General features: G+C 33.7%; 6 protein-coding genes across 10 annotated transcripts; 3 read left to right on the top strand and 3 right to left on the bottom strand.

The window, feature by feature from the left end:
* The first annotated feature begins 737 nt into the window (after window positions 1-737).
* On the top strand, window positions 738-3,253 carry LOC147924255 (protein ABCI7, chloroplastic-like). Its single transcript, XM_087494270.1, has 3 exons — window positions 738-1,783; window positions 2,326-2,585; window positions 2,697-3,253. The coding sequence occupies exons 1-3, from the start codon at window positions 914-916 to the stop codon at window positions 2,989-2,991; spliced, it is 1,425 nt and encodes a 474-aa protein (XP_087350396.1). The 5' UTR covers window positions 738-913; the 3' UTR covers window positions 2,992-3,253.
* LOC104757618 (pre-mRNA-splicing factor ATP-dependent RNA helicase DEAH1) lies at window positions 3,176-10,902 on the top strand. 2 transcript variants are annotated; one of them, XM_087494268.1, is made up of 28 exons: window positions 3,176-3,480; window positions 3,732-3,833; window positions 3,944-4,074; window positions 4,224-4,418; window positions 4,525-4,593; window positions 4,738-4,824; window positions 5,138-5,171; window positions 5,289-5,343; window positions 5,626-5,685; window positions 5,776-5,847; window positions 6,048-6,111; window positions 6,207-6,286; window positions 6,389-6,456; window positions 6,543-6,597; window positions 6,748-6,805; window positions 6,888-6,959; window positions 7,148-7,216; window positions 7,490-7,579; window positions 7,914-8,000; window positions 8,100-8,215; window positions 8,296-8,362; window positions 8,458-9,498; window positions 9,592-9,654; window positions 9,728-9,851; window positions 10,003-10,103; window positions 10,202-10,264; window positions 10,395-10,467; window positions 10,579-10,902. In XM_087494268.1, exons 2-28 carry the CDS (start codon window positions 3,737-3,739, stop codon window positions 10,623-10,625), a joined length of 3,138 nt encoding a protein of 1,045 aa, XP_087350394.1. In that variant the 5' UTR covers window positions 3,176-3,480; window positions 3,732-3,736; the 3' UTR covers window positions 10,626-10,902. The 2 variants fall into 2 exon arrangements, with proteins under 2 accessions (XP_087350394.1, XP_087350395.1); XM_087494269.1 differs by having other exon boundaries at window positions 3,295-3,480; window positions 6,207-6,259.
* A 266-nt stretch (window positions 10,903-11,168) lies between these two features.
* Window positions 11,169-12,793, bottom strand: LOC147924254 (putative isocitrate dehydrogenase [NAD] subunit-like 4). 4 transcript variants are annotated; one of them, XM_087497164.1, is made up of 2 exons: window positions 12,725-12,793; window positions 11,169-12,116 (listed from the first exon to the last, which is right to left on the bottom strand). In XM_087497164.1, the coding sequence occupies exons 1-2, from the start codon at window positions 12,791-12,793 to the stop codon at window positions 11,169-11,171; spliced, it is 1,017 nt and encodes a 338-aa protein (XP_087353290.1). The 4 variants fall into 4 exon arrangements, with proteins under 4 accessions (XP_087353290.1, XP_087353292.1, XP_087353291.1 ...); XM_087497166.1 differs by having other exon boundaries at window positions 11,169-12,115; window positions 12,733-12,793; XM_087497165.1 differs by having other exon boundaries at window positions 11,169-12,118; window positions 12,736-12,793.
* A 2,850-nt stretch (window positions 12,794-15,643) lies between these two features.
* LOC147924253 (glycine cleavage system H protein 3, mitochondrial-like) lies at window positions 15,644-16,818 on the top strand. Its single transcript, XM_087494258.1, has 4 exons — window positions 15,644-15,968; window positions 16,076-16,164; window positions 16,253-16,423; window positions 16,513-16,818. Exons 1-4 carry the CDS (start codon window positions 15,857-15,859, stop codon window positions 16,639-16,641), a joined length of 501 nt encoding a protein of 166 aa, XP_087350384.1. The 5' UTR covers window positions 15,644-15,856; the 3' UTR covers window positions 16,642-16,818.
* A 32-nt stretch (window positions 16,819-16,850) lies between these two features.
* Window positions 16,851-17,273, bottom strand: LOC147924252 (uncharacterized). The gene has a single exon (XM_087494259.1). It carries the CDS (start codon window positions 17,271-17,273, stop codon window positions 16,986-16,988), a length of 288 nt encoding a protein of 95 aa, XP_087350385.1. The 3' UTR covers window positions 16,851-16,985.
* Window positions 17,274-22,338: 5,065 nt separating this feature from the next.
* LOC104759625 (uncharacterized) lies at window positions 22,339-23,253 on the bottom strand. Its single transcript, XM_010482535.2, has one exon. It carries the CDS (start codon window positions 23,251-23,253, stop codon window positions 22,339-22,341), a length of 915 nt encoding a protein of 304 aa, XP_010480837.2.
* Window positions 23,254-25,964: the final 2,711 nt, after the last annotated feature.

The following is a 25,964-nucleotide window of genomic DNA, read 5'->3' as shown; positions in this document are numbered from 1 at the left end:
TAGTTGGACAACATGCACAACTATCATGACATTGTATTGGCAATATGCTCGAATTGAGTATATATACGCCTATATAGTATATATATTATAACATCAATTGTAACTTAAAATGGGCAGTAGATGTATTATATATATGTTTATGTTTCTATTTTTTCTCACACATGATTTGTGTTTTTGTTCACATTGGACACTTTATATGGATCTGGATTTAAAATTGATGAATGAGCTCATGACTTTGTAACATTTCTATTTTTGCTGATAAATGTCTCTATATATGTTGGGGTAAAACATAAATAATAGAGTTTGTAGTTTTTTTCGGGCGAAGGATATACTTTTATTGATATTAAGATGTGGTTATAACAATACAAATTAAAGCCAAGCTGACAACTCCAATGTCGAGGAAGCTAGGAAAAACTGTTAGGCACTCCCAAATTATCTATATACAATACCTTAGCACTTTCCTCTTTCGTGCAAAAGAGTCAATGATGAACACATCCAAATTAAAAGTGATTAAGATTATAAAAGAATGTTTTTAACAAAACCTGATAAATCAGAAAAGTGAATAGCCGTAGAACTAGTTTACAAATTCCATAATCGAAATACTCTCAATACGAAAATTATTATCAAATTTTATTTTTAAAACATGACTAATGTTAATCTCTTCAAACACTTTCATTTTTCCGTGCGCCGCATGGCCGATTTCCTAGTTATTAGCAATACCAAACCTTCAAAAAAACCTTGTTTTAATTAAGGAAATATATATACAATTGGGCCGATCATCCCTAAATATAAACAAGATTACAAAAACAAAAGAGGAAAATAACCCAAAAAAAAAAAAAAAAAAAAGGGAGAGAGAAGAAACAGATCGCTGCAAAAGCGAAGAGAGCGACAGAGAGGGACGAATCCATCATTAATGGCGGCTGCCACAGTTCTCGGTCGCTTATCACTGATACCAAATCTATCTTGTAAACCGAAATTGAAATCAAACAGAAGAACAACTCCGACAAGTGTTTCAATCCGAGCTCAAGCTTCCTTCTCCGACCCTTTTGTACTTCAATTAGCTGAATCACTCGAAGACTCTCTCTCAACTTCTTCTTCATCACCTCTTCAGAGAATCCGAGAATCTTCCGCTGAGACTCTTTTATCAACACCATGGCCGTCGAAAAAAGACGAACCTTTCAGATTCACCGATACATCATTCATCCGATACTCCCAAATCGAACCCGTCTCCTCGACCCATCAACGAAATTATGAATTTTTGGATGATCTGAGTGAAACCCAGTTCCCAAACGCCGTGATTATCGATGGGTTCGTGTCGAGTTTGACGATTGGTCCATCGGATTTGCCCGATGGTGTTTACTTCGGGAGCTTCGCTGGTCTACCGGATGAGTTAACGAACCGGGTTTCTGAATTCGTTGGGAATTTCGATTCTGGTGATTTGTTCTGGTCTATTAACGGCATGGGGGCGCCGGATTTGACTGTGATTTATGTTCCTGAAGGATGTAAAGTGGAGAATCCGATTTATCTGAGGTACTTTTGTGGTGAAACCGGTGACCGGGAATCTAAACGGTTGCCGGTATCGAATCCTAGGGTTTTTGTGATGGTGGAGGAAGGAGGAGAGATTGGTATAGTTGAGGAGTTTGTGGGGAAAGAGGAACAAGGTTTTTATTGGACGAATCCTGTTTTCGAAGTTGTTGTTCAGAAGAATGGGAAAGTGAAGCATTCGTATTTGCAGAAAGAGTCCATGGGTTCTGCTCATATCAAGTGGACTTTTGTTCGACAGGTTTCAACCTTTGCTTATTCTCTTCTTGTCTTTCTCTAGTAACGAATTGGCTTAGTTTAGTTTTGGTATCAGTAGAATTCTTGAGGAGAATCAGTAGTTTAGTTTACTTGAGGTTGGTTTTGTTATTATTCTCTTGTGGTATCGATGAGTATGAAAGTAGGAATCTTGTTTCTGAATGTTTCAGGAGAGTGGCTTTGTTTAGTTTTGTTGCTGCTGAAGTTGTAATCTTTATGATTAAATTCTTGAGGAAGATAAGATAGTTTAGTTTAGTTTCAGGTTGAGGAGAGTAACTTACTTTAGTTTTGTTGCCGCTGAAGTTGGCGAGAAGTTGTAATCTTTATGATTGAAATGTTGAGGAGGATGAGAATAGGTTTAGTTTAGCTTCAGCCTCATGTGAGTTTTGTTTTTGTGTTCTCTTCTTATTCGGTTTTAGAGGTCATATAGCTTAGTGAAAGTTTTTGGATGTTTTTGTACGACAATTGGAACGTTTTATACTTTAATTGTTCAGGAGAGTGAATTGTTCATGTGATTGATCTCTATAGGAGGCAGAGAGTGAATATGAGCTTGTTGAAGTGAGTACCGGCGGGAAACTGGGGAGGCACAATCTTCATGTGCAGCAGCTTGGGCCGGATACGCTCACGGAGTTAACCACGTTTCATATGTGTGTCAATGAGCAGACTCTAGATCTCCATAGCAGAATTGTCTTAGACCATCCCCGAGGCACTTCACGACAGCTCCACAAGTGTATTGTTGCTCATTCCTCTGGCCAAGCTGTTTTCGATGGCAATGTCCGAGTTAACAAGTAATCTCTCTCTCTCTCTCTCTGTCTCTCATTTCGATGGTTTGATTTTGATTATTCTGTTTTTGGTTTGGTTTAAGCACCAGTTTTAAATTCTTTGTTGTAATATGGCAGATTCGCACAACAGACCAACGCGGGACAACTAACGCGGAGCCTCCTATTGAAACCACGAGCCACGGTGAACATAAAACCGAATCTTCAGATCATTGCAGACGATGTCAAGTGCTCGCACGGAGCTGCAATCAGCGATCTTGAAGAAGACCAACTCTTCTATTTCCAAGCTCGTGGGATCGACTTGGAGACTGCAAGAAGAGCTCTCATATCCTCTTTTGGATCAGAGGTGATCGAGAAGTTTCCAAATCGAGAAATCCGCGACCAAGCCAGGAATCACCTCAAATGCTTGCTCTGAAAAGTCTTTGTCCTCCTTCACAGATCCCGTGGTGTACACGCGTCGTTCTTATGTCTGTTCATTACAATACAAGGCCCGCTAGGAGGAGAAGAAGGCCCGTTTAATTTTTAAAAACGATGAAAAAACAACAAGCAGTTCTCTTCTATATGAGTTAAATAGCGTGATGTTATTTATTTTAGTATTCGGACAAACGTTATACTGTTGGTGTCTGCATAAGCAAAACAACGTGATTTTTATATGATGAACGACGAAGGTTTCTTCATATGTGAAAAAACCACACGCTTTTTATTTGAAATCTCCATAAGCAAAAAAAAAAAACAACTTGATTTTTTATAACCTCCATCGACGTTGGAGACTCTCACCGCCTATTCTTTCCAACCGTCACCGGTGAAATCATCTCGATAGATTCTGCTGTATACTCTCAACTACTCAAGCTCCTACCAGTAGCTTAGAAACCAGAGATCCTCACTCTCTAATTCTTCTCACTCCGTAAGCTTCGAGACACCTGAACCTTAGTTTCCGAAATCTAGGGTTTGTAAACTTGTTCCGTTCGTTCGATGATTAGGATAGTTTATGTTTGATTACTCTGCATACGGTCGATTGCTAGCTAATAGAATTCAAGCTGCGAGATAAATTTTTGTAATCGATGCTCTTGTGCTTCGATAGTTACACTAATTAGATTGGTATGTTGATAAAACGAGTTTGAAATTGGTGATGTTGTTTTTGTTATTCCAATGCAGTGAGAATGGCGAGCAATGATTTGAAGACCTGGGTTTCAGATAAGCTGATGGTGCTACTTGGCTATTCTCAAACAGCTGTTGTTAACTATCTCATTGCAATGGGTAATTTGATGTTTTCGATTTTGGGATCATGGAGATTATGAAAGAAACTTTTTTTTGATACTACTGTTCTAAAAGCTTACATGTTGTGTTATTATCTTTCTTTCGTGCAGCTAAAAAAACAAAATCACCTACTGAACTTGTGGGAGAGTTGGTGGATTATGGGTTTTCTTCTTCTGGTGAAACTCGTTCCTTTGCGGAAGAAATTTTTGCCAGAGTTCCCCGTAAGAACACTGGAGTGAATGTGAGTTTCTCAATGAGTTGCTGCAAAGTTTATTGCTCTTTTGTTTTCTGTTTTTCGGAATTAGATGCTATTTAGTTTCTGTTTCTGGGGGAAGTATGTAGTTTTTAAGCCTGGTTTTCGTAATTTTTTTTTTTCTTTCTCTATATTAGCTCTACCAACAACATGAAGCAGAGGCTGCAATGCTAGTGAGGAAGCAACAAACATATGCTCTTTTAGATGCTGATGATGATGAAGAAGAAGTCGTTGTGGAGAAAAGATCTTCAGCTTCTGAATCTAGAAAGTCAGATAAGGGCAAGAAAAGGTTTAGAAAGAAAAGTGGGCAGTCAGATGAAAGTGATGGCGAGGTATATAACTTCTTTTCCTCATTGACAGATTCCAATTTCTTTCTTTCTAAATGGTAAGATATAGCGTGGCATCTCATCTGATAAAACTGTGTGAACAATGATGTAGGTGGCCGTCAGAGAGGACAGTAGACACGTTAGAAGAAAGGTTTCTGAAGACGAGGATGATGGTTCTGAGGTATATTTTGATCCTCTTAGGCATTTCAACTATCTTCTGGGTCCTTGGCTTTTGTTGTTGAAGTCGAATAGGAGATGCTCTATAAATAGATGTGGATACATCCATGCTTTTCTAATATTCATCGTACTTGTCCACTCGGCACAGTCAGAAGAGGAAAGAGTGCGTGACCAAAAGGAGAGAGAAGAACTGGAGCAGCATTTAAGAGATCGTGATACTGCACGGACACGGAAGGTATGCCTCGATCTGATCCTTGGTATGTTTTTCCTGTTTTTGTAGCCAACCAGGGGCTAAGTATTGTCGGCAATTATGTATGATTTATTAATGAATGAGTTTGCTTATCATTTATAACAGGCATATCTAGCTTTGTTTGAGTAGGAAAGATGAGTTAAAGAAAAACATACATATTCATATTTTATTCAATTTATTTTATGCTAGAAAACTTTCCTTAGCCAAATGAGAAGTATATAGTTCGCATGGTTTACTTATCGATGTATTGTACATGTGAAAGTCAGTGACATGTTCTTTTCGTTTCTTTACTGACCAGCTAACAGAGCAAAAGCTGTCGAAGAAAGAGCAAGGTACAATCTGTTATAATTTACGCATGAACATAATAAGTCTATGATACATTGTTATCTAGTCATAAGTATTTATTTTTTGTACTCTCATTTTGGATTTTATTTTTTGTTGCAAAACAGAAGAGGCTGTTCGAAGAGCTAATGCTTTGGAGAAGGATGATTTAAATTCCCTAAGGTAATGGACTTTTTCCTTCTTTAGGTGCTTGTGATGGTTGATTTCTGACAGAGATAGAAGGCAATTAAGTAAAGTTACCTAGATGTTACAAGAACAATAGTCAAGAATGTACTTGGGTGTCGTACATTCAATCTCATTGTTGGAATACTATATGAAGTTGCAAACTTGATTCTCAGTTAACAATTCTTGACTCTGTCAATCATCTCCTTGTAGAATTTATCTTTTTGGAGGCTATATTGTGATATTCATGTTATTGATCATCTTTTGTTGGGTCTGATGCAGGAAAGTCTCGAGACAAGAATACTTGAAGAAGAGAGAACAGAAGAAATTGGATGAACTAAGGTACACGACATATAGATTTTTGCACTTATCTTTATCTTAATTGATCTCTTCTCTTTGATTGATTGCTCCTGTTCCTTCTTTTCTCCATAGGGATGAGATAGAGGATGAACAATATCTTTTTGGAGGTGAAAAGCTCACAGAAACAGAGCTTCGTGAGTTTAGGTAATTGTTACATCTTTCTTGCATCAAGGTGGTTGGTTGCATTCTTTGGATAAAAAATCACTTCTCGTTGGAATTTTATTCTAGTACATTTTTTGTTTTATTTGTTTGCAATATAAAATTTATATGGATTGTATTCATATTTAAGAAGGTATGTTTGGTTATAGTTGATTGAGTTTGGGTTGATCTTTTTTCTCTGATAGATACAAGAAAGAGCTTTATGACCTCGTGAAGAAAAGAACACAAGATGAAGATGATGTCGAGGAGGTAGCGTTTTCATCTTGCTGGACTCGACTCCCTCCTGGTTCTTTTTAATTTCTATATATCTAACACAAACCATTTACTGCTACTTCCGAGTTCAGTATAGAATTCCAGATGCTTATGATCAAGATGGAGGTGTTGATCAAGAAAAAAGGTTTTCTGTTGCTGTACAGCGATACAAGTGAGTTTACAAGGAGCTCTTTGCTTGTGATCCAACGCAGTATCTATGTTTATTATTTTGCGAAAATTCTTTGGGGTGTTCTATATAATAGTTTTCGTCCAGGGACCTGGATTCAACGGAGAAAATGAATCCATTTGCAGAGCAAGAAGCTTGGGAGGACCATCAGATTGGTAATTCCTGTTTTATCTCTATTTATGTTGACCAGTCTTTTTTATTTTTTTACTTCCCACTGATTTTAGTGACTTTATTTATGCAGGGAAAGCAACATTAAAATTTGGTGCAAAGAATAAGAAAGCCTCAGACGATTATCAGTAAGATCTGTTGCATATATGTCTTTTATTCTTATCCTACTGCTTTGGAATTTGTTTATCTCGTTTGAGAAATCGTCCTTGCTATAACTCTTACATTCTTATGGATTAGGCCCGTGATCTGGGGATTCTAAATTTTTATTTTATTTGCAGGTTTGTGTTTGAGGACCAAATAAATTTCATAAAGGAATCTGTGATGGCTGGTGAAAATGTACTGCCTATGATATATTAAATCTGAAGATACTTCCTGTGATATGTCGAGTTGTAGCTGACTGCTTGTATTTTTCATGCAGTATGAAGATGATATGGATGCAAAACAAAAATCTCAAGATTTGGCAGAGAAAACAGCTTTAGAGGAACTTCAGGTGCTATCCTTTTCTGGTTTCTTCTCCGTTAACTCTATTTGATCAAACTCAACCACCAGATTTTATTTTTAGCATGTAATTCGGAATAAGTTCAGATTGTATGTTTCTTTGTATTAATATCCATAGCAAAATCTATAACTTATCCCTTATCCCTGACATATTCTTGCATCTGTTTATTTCTGAACCAGGAAGTCAGAAGAAGTCTGCCAATTTATGCCTATCGTGAACAGCTGCTTAAGGCTGTGGAAGAGCATCAGGTAATTCAAGCTGTCATGCCATTTTAACAGCCATCTAATAACAGATGAGAAGCTTATTTTACCAATCGCTATCGAAAGTATATTTCAGCTATAAGTATGTGTAACTAATACAAGATTAATAGAGAAGGAAACACTTTAGTATTATTTGCATATGAATATGTAGATTGAAGTGTTGATTGTGAAATTGTGCATAATTTTTTCTTTTCTAGTTACATGGTTTTCTGTGCTACATGTTATTAGAATGACACCTTTTTCAACTTTTGAATATATTAGGTTCTTGTCATTGTGGGGGACACTGGTTCGGGAAAGACTACACAGATACCACAATATCTCCATGAAGCTGGTTACACAAAACGTGGAAAGGTACAACCTACTACTTACCCCAACATGCAGCATATAGTTTTTTTTTTTGGTCAAAACTTGCAGCATATAGTTAAAACACACATATGTCCTTCAAATAGGAAAGGTTAGTGTAGAAGTCACTTACAAATTGGTATGTTATTCTTTAACCAAGAATTGTTAGCTTGTTGCGAACAAACTTAGCCGTTTCTTATTTTACTGTGAAGTTTTCCTTCTTCAAAACTGATTTTATTAAAGGTGTACTTCCATTTAGGCATTGTTCATGGACTTTGTGGCTGAATGGCTTCAAAAGTATATATCAAATAAAGTACCATAATGCTTTTCTATTATATATCAGGTTGGTTGTACACAGCCCCGAAGAGTTGCAGCTATGAGTGTTGCTGCCCGTGTGGCACAAGAGATGGGTGTCAAACTCGGGCATGAGGTATGTTGGCTTCTCTTCACTTTTTGCTACTGGTGGTTGGTTGTTTCACAATTTTCGGTACACTCTCAGAATCTAACCTTTGGTTGGTGCTATTCACAGGTTGGCTATTCCATTCGATTCGAGGATTGTACTTCTGACAAAACTGTTCTGAAGTATATGACTGATGGTATGCTTCTGCGTGAGCTGCTTGGCGAACCAGATCTGGCCAGCTACAGGTAAGAAATACTATGCACATTTTATATTATTACTGTTGGACAGCTGAACGCTTTTACCTACTGATTGCGAAACATTTCAGTGTCGTTATTGTGGATGAGGCGCATGAAAGGACCTTGTCAACCGATATACTGTTTGGATTAGTCAAGGCAAGTGAACTTTTTTTTACAATGTCTCTTCTTACTTGTGTAATTTGGGTTAAATTCTTCGATACATTCTGATTGACTTTTCTTATATATGACAGGATATAGCACGGTTTCGACCTGATTTGAAGTTGTTGATATCTAGTGCAACAATGGACGCAGAAAAGTTTTCTGATTATTTTGATACAGCCCCGATTTTTAGTTTCCCAGGAAGAAGGTATCCAGTTGAAATCAATTATACAAGTGCACCTGAAGCTGATTACATGGACGCAGCAATAGTTACTATTCTTACAATCCATGTGAGGGAGCCACTTGGAGATATATTGGTCTTCTTCACTGGTCAAGAGGAAATTGAAACTGCAGAAGAGATCTTGAAGCATAGGATAAGAGGTTTGGGTACAAAGATTCGCGAGTTAATTATATGCCCGATTTACGCGAACCTTCCAAGCGAACTCCAAGCAAAAATATTTGAGCCAACTCCAGAAGGGGCACGGAAAGTAGTCCTGGCAACAAATATCGCTGAAACATCATTGACCATTGATGGTATAAAGTATGTTGTTGATCCAGGCTTTAGCAAGATGAAATCATATAACCCAAGAGCCGGAATGGAGTCATTGCTTATTACTCCCATCTCTAAGGCTTCTGCAACTCAACGAGCTGGTCGAGCTGGAAGAACAAGCGCAGGGAAGTGCTACCGTCTGTACACAGCATTTAACTACAACAACGACTTAGAGGAAAACACGGTGCCAGAAGTACAGAGGACAAATCTTGCTAGTGTGGTACTTGCTTTGAAGAGTCTTGGAATTCATGATCTCATAAACTTTGATTTTATGGATCCTCCACCTGCTGAAGCACTTGTGAAGGCTTTAGAACTGCTCTTTGCTCTGGGTGCTCTAAATAAGCTCGGCGAATTGACTAAAGCTGGTAGAAGGATGGCAGAGTTTCCACTTGATCCAATGTTGTCAAAGATGATCGTTGTTTCTGACAAGTATAAGTGCTCCGATGAGATAATATCAATTGCTGCTATGTTGTCAATTGGTGGCTCTATCTTCTACCGTCCTAAGGACAAACAGGTTCACGCTGACAATGCAAGAATGAACTTCCACACAGGGAATGTTGGAGACCATATCGCGTTGCTGAAGGTTTGAACCCTCTGTATTCCTTATTGTCCGCTCACTTTCACCAGTTTATAGTGCTATTCTCTGTATGTTTATCGTCTTCATTTTTCTCTTTAGGTTTACAGTTCCTGGAAGGAAACAAACTACTCTACTCAGTGGTGCTACGAGAACTACATTCAGGTATCAAGTTGTCTCTTTATGTTTCAGATGTGAGTCCATTTTGACATTTGTTTTGGGTCAAACATTTGTTCAGGTCCGAAGCATGAAAAGAGCCAGAGATATCCGTGATCAATTGGAGGGACTTCTCGAAAGGGTAGAAATAGAAATCAGCTCAAACCTGAATGAGTTGGATTCAGTTAGGAAGTCTATCGTCGCCGGTAAATTCCTTACTCTCCTTCACGTTCTATTGGTTACAATTAATAAAATCTTTACAATTATGCCTCTGCTGATCCTTCACGTTCTATTGGTTACAATTAATAAAATCTTTACAATTATGCCTCTGCTGATGAACTTCTTACTGTTAATCAGGTTTTTTCCCGCACACTGCAAAGCTGCAGAAGAATGGATCATATCGAACTGTGAAGCATCCCCAGACAGTGCACATACATCCCAATTCAGGGTTAGCTCAGGTAAATTAATTCTCACTCTACATAAACCAGAATATCTTATTATTGGTAGAATCTTAAAGCTTAAAATATTAATGTGTTCTTCGCAATGTGCATTGTAGGTATTGCCGAGATGGGTTGTATATCATGAACTAGTGCTGACTTCCAAGGAATATATGCGACAGGTACGTGATATGTTTGATCATGCAAGGTTTTTTCAACTCATAATTGAATCTCTTTTTCGGTCTTACTTCTATGGTTTCATTCATTGGTTTGTTGGTATGCTAAAAAACTCTCGTAACTCTGAAAATGCAGGTAACAGAGTTGAAACCAGAATGGTTGATTGAGTTAGCTCCTCACTACTACCAGCACAAGGACGTCGAAGATGGTATGTACCTTTTTTCTCTCTTTCCAATTATACTTTTTGTTAATACTTTCTCTTTTGTAGAATCGAATCTTTCAATCTCTAAAGATAAAACCCATGTTAAATATTTTTCAGCTGCATCAAAGAAAATGCCCAAAGGAGCTGGAAAAGCTGCAATATAAGAACTCAGATTGAATCGGCAAAAGAATAGTGGACACAAATGCGAGTACATAGGACTTTGACAAATGGTTAGAAGAGCTCTCTTTACTACATCAACTCATTTTTGGTCAGCCTCCTGAGTTTTTTTGGTTAGAAAATTATGAAAAAATGTTATGAACAGTCCAAATTAGTGACCACCTATTCCCGTAGTTATATATTGGAAGGTCTAGAACGATTGAAGTTGTTGATATGGCGTTTCTTTTGGAACATAAAAATAGCGGACAGTTTGTTTCTGAGCAAGGCAAACCATTTAGCTTGCGCCTGATCTAAACAGCGGGCTTTGATGACGAACATCATATAGTTAGCTGTAGGAGAGTCAAATTACATTGTCTGAAATATGAACCTTTTTTTTTTCTTTACATGGAGCAGAGATGACAACTTTTACAAAGACAACCCAAAAACGTATTAAGAATACTTATTTGCAGACATTTTTCATTGGAATTTCGAAAACCCATTCATTCGATTTACTTGTGAAGAAATATGGTTACAAAACTCGGTTTTTGAATTCAATCCATGTTTGCAATTACATCATCAACAATCTCCTGTGTGCTAGTATCACTGTTTCCACACTTTCCTTCAGTGGCAACACGTATCATGGCGGTTTTAAGCCGGTCTGCAAATAAAGGGACCTGGAGATGTCTCAACATCATAACCGAAGAGAACAGTAATGCCACCGGACTTTTATGGTTTCCCACTGATCCAACTTGCTCAAAGATTGCATACTCAGCACCAAAACTTCCTCCAGGCATAATCTCACCACTGCCTCCTCCAGCAACACCAGCAGCAATGTTTATAATTAGATTCCCGTAGAGATTCGGAGTTACAATGATGTCGAACCGCTCTGGTTTTTCTACAAGTTGCAAACAGCATTTATTAACAGAAATTTCGCCGTAGGTGATGCTTGGATACAATTTAGCAGCTTCTTGACAAGATTTCAAGAAGAATGCATCAGCTAGTTTTCCCTTGTTGTGAACTGCTGTAACTTTCTTCCTCTGGCTCAGTCGAGCATATTCAAAAGCATACTTTGCGATACGATCCGACCAAAACTTTGTCATTGTCACCTGAAAGTTCTCAATGACACCGGGAACAACTTCATGCTCACGCCCTGCATATCCACCTTCCGTGCTTTCTCTGATTACCACAATGTCAACCTTCTGGTGGCGACTCGGCTGACCGTTCAGATTGAAGCAGTTGACAAGAGATGCAAAAAGGTCAAGCTCCTCTCTTTTACCAGCACACAAGGAGGTCTTGAGTCGACCATCTAAACACACTTTGTTCCGCAGTATCGACTCCACCACTTCCCGCGGGAAATGATTCATATTTCCCATTATATCATATGTCTCAAAGTAGACCGGTGCGTGCATTGCTTCCAACACCTGGTGCACCGCGTTTGTCACATTGCTGTGGATAACCGTAACGGGTCTAGGCATATATGTTGTGAAGCGGGTCTGAATTCAGCCGTGCAACAGTTGAAGAAAAAGAAGCAGCCGCTTCGGGCATCCAAATTTGAAAAAAAATTAGGGCATATATTTATTAAGGTCACATACTCACATATACTATAGTTTATCTCTATGGGTTTATAATATTGCAATTTTATTTTAAACATGGACTTAGTATGTTAATGAACTAAAAAGAACTAGACACATACCTTATGCTTAAGTTTTTTTTACGACACCTACGCTATTAAACAACTAGACATTAGGGTTACAAATTCAGTTTTGATAGGTTTCTCTTTGGTCCTTAAGCGTCATCTTTCCATTCTAGTTAAGGTAACACAGTAACAGATATTTCTATCAACATTTTCTCACCAAATTGATTCTATCAAACTTAAACTGTAGTTATATGTTTTTTTTCTTTTCTATTTATTCTGTTTGGTTAAATGTTTTTTCCTAAAATTGCAATGTAATAAAAAAGAAAACAAATGTTTAAGAACTAATATTTGTTTTAATTTGTTTTTTATTTAATTTTGTTATACGAAGATGTGATAAATTTTTGTGGACATTTTTATTTATTTAAACTAAGACATTTTATTTTTGTTCGCTTCTTATACTAATTAATCTTCGCACGGCTCTGCTGACCCGGTAGTGATTTTACTGAGATTTTTCAGTAGAGATATAGATTGATGAGACATTTTCCACCTACAATTTTGGGTGGGAAGATGATAACCTGATCAGTAATGGTTGTAAATATTCACAAAGCATATTAAGCATTTAGCTGATCCATGACATGTTCTTTGAAAAGTAAAAATACTACAACTAGTTTTAAATAATCTATATTATTGGTATATATCATACATGTCAAAGAGTTATCTAAAGTAAGAGTAAGAACATAATGGAACACATGTCTTAACATTTCCCTTTTACCAATTTTTTACATTCTAATCATATTAAACTTGTGAACAAACCCCTCTGATCATTGATCCCTAACGAAACCAAACAACGAAATTCACCAATTACTACAAGAAAATAGCACAAAATTCAAAATTTGTTTAACATCTTGAGCTATTATGGATTCTTATAGACAGCAAAAAAAAAGAGAAAAAAAAAAAAAAAAAAACCCAATTGGCTTTGCCTCATGTTATTCCCCTTGTAGATGAAACATGGCTTTCGCTTATATTCATATCTTGGATCATGTATTTTCCCTTTTGCAATTTGAATGAGCCCTATTGGGTCGAGGATTATGATACCAAAGGAAGATCATGAGTTTCTACCACTAAGCCAATTGGTATCATGCTTCTTATATACCTGATGAGATCCTCAAAAGTCTCCGATGTGGGATTAGTTAGTGATTCAATATTTCAATTTTTAGCCGACATTATTATGATCATAAGGTACCGTAAGCCTCAAGTAATTTGTCTTGTTCTCTACTTTTTTTTTTTTTTTTGGTAAAAAATCTTGTTCTCTACTTCTCGTATGCTTTTTTATGTTTATTGGCCTTTTGGACCGAAACAATAAGCCCTTTTGAGTTTTTAGTTTCCTCTGTTCATTCCAAAAATATATATTTTACCATTAATAATAGGTTTGAAATACATCACAGACATAATATAAATTCGAAAGCTTCTCAGTCGTGGAGAAGGTTTGGTTCACACTTTTTTCGAGGATAAACGATGCTCAGCTACACGAAGTGTCACTCAATACATGGCCACACATCCCAACTTTAAAAATGTATTGCTAACTATACCAAGTAAATGTATTGCATTGTCACATATACCAACTATATGATGACATGTGCTTAACATCATTATCATTTTATTCCGGTACATCGTTTATCAGAATCCGGCATTGACCAAGTTTGACCGGCGTTGACCAATGTTGACCAGCCAATTTTTTTTTTAAAACAAATTATTTTATTATAGTATTAGAAAGGAAAAAATAAAACTGTTTTATAGAATAATTTATGGCTTTTTAATAATTAACAAAATGTCTATATTCATTATAAATATATATTTTATATTTGTTAATGCAATCAATCTTACGTCCATTCTGGGACGAGTTGGAAGAGGAATTCCTAATTCTTACACGGATGAGACTGATCACACCTGATCAGTGAAAAATTCTGACACCAATCATTTACAGATTACACCAAGAATTGACAAGCGGATAAGTTTTCTAGTTTGCTATGTTGATATAGGCCCCTTCTCAAAGATTTGATGGAATGGCCCTGTTTTTTTTTTCAATTGTAAAACTTAACTATAAAAAAATTAAAAACCAAAATTTTTAAGATATTAAAACTTTTATTTTACCACATATCCTAATATATTAATTGAGAAGTAAAAATATAAAACTAACCTTATAATTTTTTATGAATATGTTGTGATTTGAATTTTTAAAAACAAAAATATATTACTCAATCTATGAAGAAAAAATTTGTGTTTTAATGTTCCACATCAATGGGCTGGTAAAACTAAATTTATGTGGTTGATAAATTAATAAATTTTATTTGCTCACAATTACAATATTATAATTACTTTAAAATATTTCACAAAATAATAATGCAAATAAAACAAACAAACAAACAAACAATATATAACTGTAATATACATCAAACAAATTAAAATACTATAATATTCTAAAATAATTAGTATTCAGAAAGATATATGTAAATTTACCAAATAATTGCAATATTAAGTAAATAGTGTCTCAAACAATATAACTTTTTAAAACAATATCCTAGTGTATGAGTAAATGACTTTTATTTCAGTAGTTCTAATGATTTTGATATAATTTGGGTTTGATTCTAACGATTTCATATAATGATTTTGATATTGAAGAATATTTTTTGCATTTAAATATATATATATATATTTTTTAAAATTTGGTTAACAATGTATAATATGTAATTTCCATATTTTATTTATTATATAACATGAATTTTCCGGTTTTAATTTAGGTTTCAATATCTTAAAAAACTGTTAATGATTTTTATTTTCAGTTTTATTTAAGTTTTGAACTTAAAAAAAACTAACTATTATAAGATTGAATGCATTAAACATATATAATATATCTTTACATTGGATATAGATATGTTTTAAACCATAAATGATTCAACAAAACAATTTTTTTTTTGTTTAAAATACTAAAAAAAAAAAATTGTTGATCAACACCGGTCACACCTAGTCAACGTCGGCCAGACTTAGTCAATGCCGGATTCTGACAAACCGTATACCAGAATAAAATGATCATGATGTTGAGCACATGCCATCATATAGTTGATACATGTGACCATGCAATACATTTACTTTGTGTAGTTAGCTATACATTTTTAAAGTTGGAATGTGTGGTCATGTATTCAGCTATACTTGGCGTAAGCCTCAAGTAATTTGTCTTGTTCTCTACTTCTCGTAGGCTTTTTCATGTTTATTGGCCTTTTGGACCGAAACAATAAGCCCTTTTGAGTTTTTAGTTTCCTCTGTTCATTCCAAAAATATATATTTTACCATTAATAATAGGTTTTAAATACATCACAGACATAATATAAATTCGAAAGCTTCTCAGTCGTGGAGAAGGTTTGGTTCACACTTTTTTCGACAACAACATTCATCAAGGATGAGGCTTTCGTTTTCTGCCATACATCTAAAGATAGAACACAAACGTGAATAAAAGCAATTAAGTTCTCTCTTTACATTTTTTCCCACTTTCCCTTTGAGACAACTTCGAAAAAAAACAGGAGTAAAACAAACAAACCAGGAAAGAAAATGGCATTGAGAATGTGGGCTTCCTCTACAGCAAATGCTCTCAAGCTCTCTTCTACTGTCTCCAAATCTCATCTCTCTCCAGCTTTCTCCATCTCCAGATGCTTCTCCTCAGGTAAAAAAACAAATCAACATCCTCTTGCAAAACCTGTGTGTTGCATTGCTTTTGTTTTAGGATTCTGTCTGAATTAAACTCTTTACTGGGTGTTTGGGGATTTAAAGTGTTGGAAGGGCTTAAGTATGCAAATTCACATGAGTGGGTAAAACATGAAGGCTCAGTTGCTACAGTTGGTATCACTGACCATGCCCAGGTAACAAAAACATAAACTTTAAAGCTATGTAGTTTAGATCAGTTTAGCTTAGAGACTAGTTTAGATCAGTTTTATTGATGATGTGCAGGGACATTTAGGAGAAGTTGTGTTTGCGGAGCTGCCAGAATTAAACAGTTCAGTGAGCAAAGAAAAAAACTTTGGAGCTGTTGAGAGTGTTAAGGCCACTAGTGAGATACTCTCCCCAATCTCTGGTGAAGTCATTGAGGTTAACACAAAGCTCACAGAGTCACCTGGTTTGGTAAGTTTCTACCATCTGAATAATAACTCTTAGTGGTTGTGTGGGCGCACGGATCAAACTGATTAGTCCATTTTTATCATTCTGCGTAGATCAACACAAGCCCTTATGAAGAAGGTTGGATGATAAAGGTGAAACCAAGCAACCCTGCGGAGTTAGAAACCTTGATGGGTCCAAAGGAATACACCAAGTTCTGCGAAGACGAAGACGCTGCTCACTAGAGGGTTTCTTCTCTTTTTTTTTTTTTATCTTCACCAAATGCCATAAAGAAACAGAGCAAAACAATAGAATCCATGTTAAAGTTTCAACCGTTCACTTGTCAATGTTTCTTATAGCTTGTATCTGTGTGATACTAATTTGGTTTACAAGATCATGCAATGATGAGAGCTTTTAACTTATACAAGACTACAGGTCTAAAGAGAAGCACACATAAAAAAGACAACTTCCATTGATTTTGCAACATATAGTTTAGGAGAAACGTTAAAGATATAACAATAGTCTAATTTTAGACCAAACCAAAGTCTTATGCATAACAAGTAAGACTCAGAGCTGTACATTTTGAATCCTATCCACGACAGAAACCGTTGGGCAGGGTAGGCGAAACAGCTACATCCACATCCGGTGAAGGTGAAGGTGACTCGTCATAAGAAATGGAAATCAGCTCAGCTCTAAGCTTGTCCGCATCATCGGTGCTTCCTCCTTTTGTGGCTCCGTTTGTGGTAGTACTACTGATGACAGGTTTCACATCTGAGGAGGTTATTATATACTCCTCTTCCTCAGGTGAAGTGTAAGAGATTTCGATGAGAGATTCACGGGCTTGTTCTTGAGAAGTCTTGTCACTAGGTTGTTCCATCAATGCCTCTAAGCTTCTGCATAATTTTTATAAGACCATAGAGGAACAAACCCATCTTACATTGCTCTATATGAAAACACACCAAAAAAAAAAAAAAACACACACAATTGTATTTCACAACAATTTTTCAATATTACACAATTCGAAATCTCAGATATTTTCACATTTATATTGAAACTATACACAATTACCCCATAAAACAATCAAAATTCTCCAACCAAAACCAACAAAGACATAAACTTTATTATATCCATAGAAGCTTATGAAAAAACAGAACATACAGTTCAAAAAAAAAAAAAAAGATCGAAACTTTACATTGAAAAAGATTACAAAAACGAATCAAATCACTAATCTGTAAAATACCCAGATAAACCCAAACCCTAAATTCTCAAAAACTAGTTCCCAAATCGAAGTCAACGCAGCTTCTGCTACGAAATCGGGAAAAAAAAAACAGAGAAGAAATCGGAGGAGAAATGGGTACCTTTGTTTGTTGTTGGATTGGATGATGAAGAATCTTCTTTGTTCGTACAGTAATCACTACGGTAATGAAAAAAACACGGAAAGATCGAGACAAATTTGGATAATACTTTGGTCTTTAAGAGGCGAGTTTTCGTAATATATATTTTTCCACGTTTTTTACTTTTTGACCCGTAAAAGGTTATTATAATATTCTTTGCCAGCTCATTCACACGTCGACAATGATCTTCAATTAGCAAGTGGGGTGGATTTTATTGACAAACTAGTCCCTGTCCTTTTCTCTTATTATTTTTTTTTAGATTTTTTTTTTTTTTTTGTTCAACCTAAAAGTAATTGACCCGTTTTTAAATTTTTTTTTTTTTTTTATATCATAATAAATTAATGTAATCTTAAACTTACTATATCATAATTGACCCGTTTGAACTATTTTTTTATAATTGTTGACTTATCATTCAAATTTTAACTAAAAATGATTATATTCCAAAATTTAGAATGGATTAATGAGTTTTACAATAAAAGTAAGATTTTAATGCATAGTAATGTAAACAAATAATTTATGTAATTGTATTTATAAATTTCTAAACATAAAAATAAAATTGAAGTGAAACATTAGTTTCTAATTAGAAATGTATACTAAAAAGATTTATTATTAAATTTTATTTAAAGAAAAATAAAAGATTAATTATTCAACTCAACTTAAATGTTTTGATAAAAAATAATGACATCATAAGGATAACATTTTTTTTTAGGAAAACTATGAAACAGACTCTTGAAAAAATAATTCATCTAAAAATACAAAATCAATGGTTACAAAATATTGAAAAGATGATAAGTAAGCCGTTATAAAAAGTGACATGTGATTTGTGTAGCATATGTAAGAAGACATATTATCAACTTAAACTACAATTCTATAACATAACAAAAAAGTAAAATATTAAACAAGCTTGAGATTTCATTAATTTTGTCAAATGCTTTTAAACCAAAACATGAGGAGAAACAACATATTTAAAGTACATTATATTTTTTTGAGAAGAGGAAGCTGAGGTTGCATCACAAAATTAACATCGGAAAATAGCATATGAGGTTTTAGAAAAATATGTGACGGATATTCATTGTCGGGTTTAACCGTTTCACCATCTAAGCATTCTTAACTTGGTCGGAAATTCTATTATAGCAAGTGATACATTTGGACAACCCGTTGTAATGACATAACACTAAAAATATTTATGAAACTTTGTATATTTACATTGGGATATCAATATGTTTATGATCTCTATAATTAGGCCAAGTGGCCAACTATCGACATTCGACGTTAGAACTTTTAAAATATGTTTTCATGGGATATGAATATAGAATGAACTCTTCTAGTCGTAAAAAGTCAGAAGATTATCCGTAAACTATACGGTGTTGTGTCGTACATCTAGCATATAGCGTATTTTAGAACAATGGTTGAGATAATATAATATTTAATACAATTTGATGAAATAATAATATGATATTTTTTTGAAAGTTATATACAAATATATGACCCATCGAATCATGAACTAAAATTATAATATATATATATATATATATATATATATATATATATATTATCTACGAAAATTTATTTAGCAAAAGATTTAATGACATGTAACTCTGATATTTTTTGAATTTATATTAATTCCTGTTAAAATTCATTTCTAAATTTTTCTTATATCAAAATATTTTTGGTTTTCTTCTTTAAACATTATAATTGTTTTCCTACTTATAATTGGTTCTTGAAAAATATTTGATTATAAAAAATAGCTTATTTTAATAGAAATTAAAAAAAAAATTGAAGTTAAGAAAATCTCTTTGTAAAGTACTTATCAATAAATTAATCTTTCAATGAATTATTATAAATTAATAAAATATTTTTATTTCAACATTATTAATATATAGAGGTTATATTGTAGGTACAAATTTTGTTTCAAGTGGCCTTAGAAATGCTTTCCAGTTTTAATATGTGTCTTCTTGAAAACCACAAAGAAGATTTTTTTTTTTTTTATAGGGTCAAACCAACAATACAGTATTTTTTTTCCTTTTTAGCAAACCATGAAGTAGATGCTAAAACAGGAAAGTTGACACCAAAAAAACATGTTAAAAAGAAAAGTTGACAAAAAAAAAAATATTAATAACCCAAATATATCAACAAGGTAAATTGGAGAATACCTCTTTTTCTTCTCACTGATTTTAAATTACTATACACCAAAAAGAATAAAAATATCTTATTATATAAAGTTGGGTTTTGAAAGTTAGCCATTAACAAGATTTTGACATGTGTCAAATTATCAATCTTAGATTTTGACATGTGTAAATATTAATATTTAATAAGAGGAATATGATTACAACAAAAATTAAATATTTTGTTTTTAAAAATATTAATAGTATAAAAAGATAATTCTTAAAGATTACAGAATTTATTAAAAATACAAAAAAAATTTGATTATAAGGAGATTATGTATATATATATATATTTCATTGACCTAAAAAAAAGATTAATATACACGCCTTCTTTTCCTAATACTGTATTTTAAAATTTATTAGTTTATATTTTCATCTTTGAATTATTTGGGATATATTACCATGCTTATAACTTTTTATTGTTTTTTTAATTATGCCAAATTAATTTTCTTCTAATTTCTCAACCTTGATTGGTTGGTCATAAACCATTTTTTTTTTTGCAAACATAATTGTTACCATTATTTTCACTCAATCCCAAATGGAGATAACGAGTAGAAGCTCATCAACCTAATGGATGGATAAAATAAGTTAATCAAACACAAGCTTACACCAAACATAGATAGATATATTGGAAAAACATAAATCGTTCTTGATAGATCCATAGGATCTCAAAGACTCTAATACCCTAGTTTGCGGAAAGGTTTAAAAGAATTGATATGACCACATATGTCATCAAAATGCAATTATTTTTTTGGTCAAGGGTCCTGAGAGAACTTCATGATAGGTGACTTTCCTGGAAGTGATTGTCGGAACTGTGCGAGTGAGGACAAAACACAAGAAAAGATCATTTGTTGATTTGTAGGGTCGGTAAACAAGTTTTTAAAGCCTCCAAGACGTAACAAACCTGCCATCAAATATGGGTTGGTCCACATGCCGAGAATAGATGTAAGGCTCACTTAGGAAGTTGGGCCATGGACTGAGAGTGGACATGGGCTCACTAAGCAAGCTGGCAGTTTAGGCGTTGCAGAGACAGAGACTACATCATGGTGTGTCAAAGGCATTTCCACGAATACATTGGGAAATTTAACAGTAGTTACTATCAAAACATATTGTGACGTTAGAAAAAGGTTTTTACTTTAAATTGTTGTTAGAGCAAGCCATTTTGAGATAGCAAAAAGATGTGAACATTTTCTCTCCACACAGGAGGAGGGCAGAGCCGAGGTTCTCTCTATGGTGAAGACGATTGGATACAAGGTTATCTCCCTAAGAGAGGGAGGTGGAGGAGGTTGGACACAAGGTTATCTCCCAAGGGAGGAAGGCGGAGCCAAGGTTCTCTCCATGGTGGAGCAGGTTGGACGCAATGTTCTCTCCATAAGGGATGAGGGCGGAGCCGAGGTTTTCTCCATGGCGGTCATACATTATTGTGATGATACATCATTGATTAGTATATTATGTAATATATAAACACATTAATCCAACTATTATACTTTCACTTCTGCATAGTTACTATCACAAATACATTAGAAAATTTAACATTAGTTACTATCAAAAGATTTTGTAATGTTAGAAAAATGTTTTTACTTTCATTGGTTGTCGGAGCAAGCCATTTTGAGATAGCAAAAAGACGTGAACATGTTCTCTCCACATAGAAGGACGATACAGCCAGGTTCTCTCTATGGTGGAGAAGGTTGGACACAAGGTTATCTCCCCAAGGGAGGAAGGTGGAGGAGGTTGGACGCAAGGTTATCTCCCCAAGGGAGGAAGGCGGAGCCAAGGTTCTTTCCATGATGGAGGAGGTTGCACGCAAGGTTCTCTCCATAAGGCATGAAGGCGGAGCTGAGGTTTTCTCCATGGTGGTCATACATTATTTTGATGATATATCATTAATTAGTATATTATGTAATATACTTTTTAATATAAAATGTGTTTTGAGCCAACAATTTTAGTAATTAAAAAACTATGCAGAAATGAAAGTAAAATAGTTGGCTTAATGTATTCATATAGACATTTTCTAGGTGGTGATAAAGAATATATTTGTAACAAAAAGTATATTTAGGTGTAAAAAATATATAGTTTTAATAGTAACATACATAAAAGATTTGTAAATGGATATAAATTAGTGTATTATAACAAAAATAAAATTTATAAATAACTAACAAAAATTTTTAATATATATATTTTTAATTTAATTTAATTTATAAAACTTAAAACCCGCACATCGGGCGGGTCCTCATCTTGTGGATATATAAACCTGAAGATGGCATCTGAGCCAACAGTTGAACCATTACACTACCAGCACAATCATGTGATTACCAAAAATAACCACAAAATGTATTAATAATTTATGTTTTTTTTTTTTTTTTTTGTCAACAAAAGAATCAGCTCAAGTGAGCCAATTTGGCGGAAAGTTGTTTACAAACAAAACATGAAGCGGAGATAGGCGCGCTTGGCGTGCCAAAGAGTCCGCTTTAACATTAGCATTACGAGAAATATAAGATAAAGAAAAAGAAGAAAACTCCTCTCGATCCAACTTAATACCCTCCAAGTAGGTTGCAAAGGCCGGCCAGTCGTGTGGGGAAGACACCATCTCCACCAAGTCCGAACAGTCTGAAAAGAAAGCCACATATCGGAAGTCATGGCCAATCATACACCGCATCGCCCAGATGAAAGCTTCAATCTCGGCATATAATGGAGATAGACTACGCTGGTAGTTAGTAGCGCCTAAAATAGGGGACAGTCCCTGAGAAGAAGTACAAACCCATCCTGCTCCTGCATAAACGTCTGTCTTTTTCCAAGAACCATCAACAAAACACCGATAACCCGGGTAAACCCCCGGGAGGGAAGCGGGACGTCCGCACGACCGAATAGATGGGACTATTGGGTGGGAGGGAACCTCCTCAACCTCGTCGTCCACCTGTGCCTGTAGCCAGGAGTTCGCTTCTCCTTGCGCGAGACGCACAATCTCATCAGGTCGATCCATTTGATTTTCAAAGACTCGGGCATTCCGAGCTTTCCAGATATACCACATAAGCCAAGGAAAAATCTGTACCTGTGATCCCAGGTTTGTAGAACCCAAAAAATGGTCAACATTAGCATAGACTGAATCTGTCGGAAAGTGGAGAGGCCCAACAGGAACATGGGCCAGAGCCCAGACCTGACGAGCCGGTGGGCACCTAAAAATAGCATGATTAATGGTTTCCACTTCCGCCCCACACCGTGTACAACCAACCTCATAACTAATACCCCGTCTACTCAAATTAGCCGAGACGGAGATACATCCCGACAAAACTTGCCACATAAAATGCTTTATTTTTTGGGGACAGTGAACCTGCCAGACCTTAGCAAGAAGTGGGTTAATATCATCTCCTTACTTAGACAAATCTAATATTTGTATTTAGTTTAGGTGAATTGCTATATTTTAACTCTCTGAACTAATTTAAAATTATTTTGGCATCACTTTGTGTTGATGTAAGTAATTAAAATTTGCTCACTTGTTCTTGCCCATAAGCTCATATTGTAGAATAATACATCAATATTTTCCGACATAAGATACTTATGTAACATGGTGGTCAAAAATTTAGAACGGGATATAAATATTTTAGAGGATATCTATCATGATTTAAAAGTAGAAAAATATGTTACTCAAAACAACAATAAAAAGTTTTGACAAAAAAAAGGAAAACAACACCTTATTATATAAACCTTGGTTTTTAAACTTAGTAACTCACTAGATTGTGACACGTGTTAGTTTTAACGATCAGAGATTAAAATTAAAAACTTACCAGATTGTGACACGTGTCAACTTTAGCGATTAAATATCAAAGTTAATAATTTATCAGATCGTGACACGTGTCACTTTTATTTTCTACAAGTTTTTAAAAAGTTAATTTTAATACGTATAAAAACAACAAATTCATTTTTAATTAATTTTTAAAAGTGAAAGGGTTATAAATTAAAAACTCTTATAATGTTAAAATTTAAATCTAATATGTATATAAGAAAATTAATGTTTTATATTTTAAAACTATAATTATAAAATATATATTTAAAACATTTTTAAACTAGAAAAACATAATTCTAATATGTATATAAGAAGTTTGTTTTTGAATAATGTAATTTTAACATGTAAAAATTTTATTTTAATTCTTTTTCTATATTACTTTTCAAAAATACCCTTTCATGTTGTCCATTTTCAAGAATACCATTTTCTATGTATAAAATGATTAAATTTCAAGCTCTAACATCAAACACTAAACCCTATTCCCTCAAAAACTATACGCTAAATGTAAAATAGAGAATCTAAACCTAAAAAAAATTCTAAAAATTAACTAAACATATTGTAATTATGTAAAAGTGAGCAAAAATAAAAATGTTCAAGAAAAATGGTATTTTGAAAAAGGGTATCTCAAAAAAGGTATTTATAACAAATTCTATAACCCTCTTTTACACAATTACAATATGTTAAATTAATCCTTAGAATTTTTTTTTAGGTTTGGGTTCTCTATTTTATATTTAGGGTATAGTTTTTAGGAGGTAGGGTTTAGTATTTAGGGTTTAGGGTTTAGAATTTAATCATTTTATATATTAAAAATGGGCATCTTTGAAAATGGATATCATAAAAGAGTATTTTTGGAAAGTGACATAGAAAAGGGGATATTTTCAAAATATATGTGTTTTAAATTTTTAAAATTGGAACTTTTAAAAATAAATATATAATTTCAAAAAAAAATAGTAGATTAGGTAGTAATTTTAATTAAGTTACTAATTCTACAAAGAAAAGGATTACATTTATTCTTAAAAAGAGAAAATGGATTAAGGATATACTACAAGTTAATTCATAGAATATTAAGTAGTAAATTATTATTCCTAAAAGAAAAGGATTATAAAGACTCATCTCTATCCAACAACTAAACTATCTAATATTTTCTCACCTAACAATGTAATTTCTTAAACTTTGTTATATTGGTAAAACTATTATTTTTTTCTGATGAGGTTGTATTATTCTTATGATGATGTTTCATATTATAAAGTAAAACTACACAAAAATTGTATAATTGATCCCATATTTTAAACATTTTTATTATGAGACCAAGCTAATCTATATATATATATATATGTGTTTACGTGTCTTAAAGCATATGTTAACATATTATGCATATATATATATATATATATATATATATATATATATATATATATATTTTAAACATTTTTTGGCATGAGGTAAATTACTATTTAGGACAACGATACAGATAAAATATCTTAGCCAATGTTGGTTTCTTAAAAATTTAGTGGTTTTTCTTTTTTAACAATTATTTTTTTTGTTAATTTTCAAATATTATAATTCTTATTATGATATAGACTAAGATGCATAGATTGTATTTAATATAAGTTTGTAAAAATTAAAATATGGTTTATTATGATAGTAAAAACAGTTAAATTGTAATAGAAATAGATATAATGAATTTTAATTTCGTTTTTAAAAATCATTAAAATGTGTAGATAATTACTCATATTTGAATTATTATCGACTTATTTATTGTTTTTAACTGCGTATTAACGCGGGCCTTATCTAGTTAAAAATAAAGGCAATTCTCAATATTGGTATTACGGAAAACAAGAAATAAAAACAAGAAATAAAAAGAAATAAAAAATTAAAAAATAATCTGTTTTAACAAAAAATAAAAAAAATTAACTAAACATGGATAGACCATACTAGTTAATCCGTTTTAATATTGGTCCTACAAAAAACAAGAAATAAAAAAATAATTGAAAAATCTTTCTTGTTTTTTTCCATTTTATCTAGACAGAGTGCAAAAACTAGCCATTCTTTTTTTTTTTTTGATCAAACAAGATGTTATCATTCCATTTAAATAGAAAGTAACATACATGATAGTTTAAGGTACAACACAGGGTTAGCTAAGTAAAAGCATAGAGGAACAACAGTACAGAGATAGATAAGGGCAATCGATGTGACAAACTTGAGAGCTGTGAACCATCTGCTTAGGA

This window comes from Camelina sativa, chromosome 17, assembly GCF_030686135.1.
Source record: "Camelina sativa cultivar CO46 ecotype springtype chromosome 17, ASM3068613v1".
Lineage (NCBI taxonomy): Eukaryota > Viridiplantae > Streptophyta > Magnoliopsida > Brassicales > Brassicaceae > Camelina > Camelina sativa.
Note: the sequence above shows the minus strand (reverse complement) of the source record. Positions and strands in the feature narration are given on the sequence as shown.

Coding starts and splice junctions, on each gene's coding strand:
- LOC104757618 (XM_087494268.1), top strand. CDS start 3,737: ATGGCGAGCAATGATTTGAAGACCTGGGTTTCAGATAAGCTGATGGTG. Junction 6,960..7,147: donor CAGCTTTAGAGGAACTTCAG/GTGCTATCCTTT, acceptor TTTCTGAACCAG/GAAGTCAGAAGAAGTCTGCC. Junction 10,104..10,201: donor CCAATTCAGGGTTAGCTCAG/GTAAATTAATTC, acceptor TGTGCATTGTAG/GTATTGCCGAGATGGGTTGT.
- LOC147924254 (XM_087497164.1), bottom strand. CDS start 12,793: ATGTCTCATCAATCTATATCTCTACTGAAAAATCTCAGTAAAATCACT. Junction 12,117..12,724: donor CCGGGTCAGCAGAGCCGTGC/GAAGATTAATTA, acceptor TTGCACGGCTGA/ATTCAGACCCGCTTCACAAC.
- LOC147924252 (XM_087494259.1), bottom strand. CDS start 17,273: ATGGAACAACCTAGTGACAAGACTTCTCAAGAACAAGCCCGTGAATCT.
- LOC147924255 (XM_087494270.1), top strand. CDS start 914: ATGGCGGCTGCCACAGTTCTCGGTCGCTTATCACTGATACCAAATCTA. Junction 1,784..2,325: donor AGTGGACTTTTGTTCGACAG/GTTTCAACCTTT, acceptor TGATCTCTATAG/GAGGCAGAGAGTGAATATGA. Junction 2,586..2,696: donor GGCAATGTCCGAGTTAACAA/GTAATCTCTCTC, acceptor GTAATATGGCAG/ATTCGCACAACAGACCAACG.
- LOC147924253 (XM_087494258.1), top strand. CDS start 15,857: ATGGCATTGAGAATGTGGGCTTCCTCTACAGCAAATGCTCTCAAGCTC. Junction 16,165..16,252: donor GTATCACTGACCATGCCCAG/GTAACAAAAACA, acceptor GATGATGTGCAG/GGACATTTAGGAGAAGTTGT. Junction 16,424..16,512: donor TCACAGAGTCACCTGGTTTG/GTAAGTTTCTAC, acceptor CATTCTGCGTAG/ATCAACACAAGCCCTTATGA.
- LOC104759625 (XM_010482535.2), bottom strand. CDS start 23,253: ATGTGGCAAGTTTTGTCGGGATGTATCTCCGTCTCGGCTAATTTGAGT.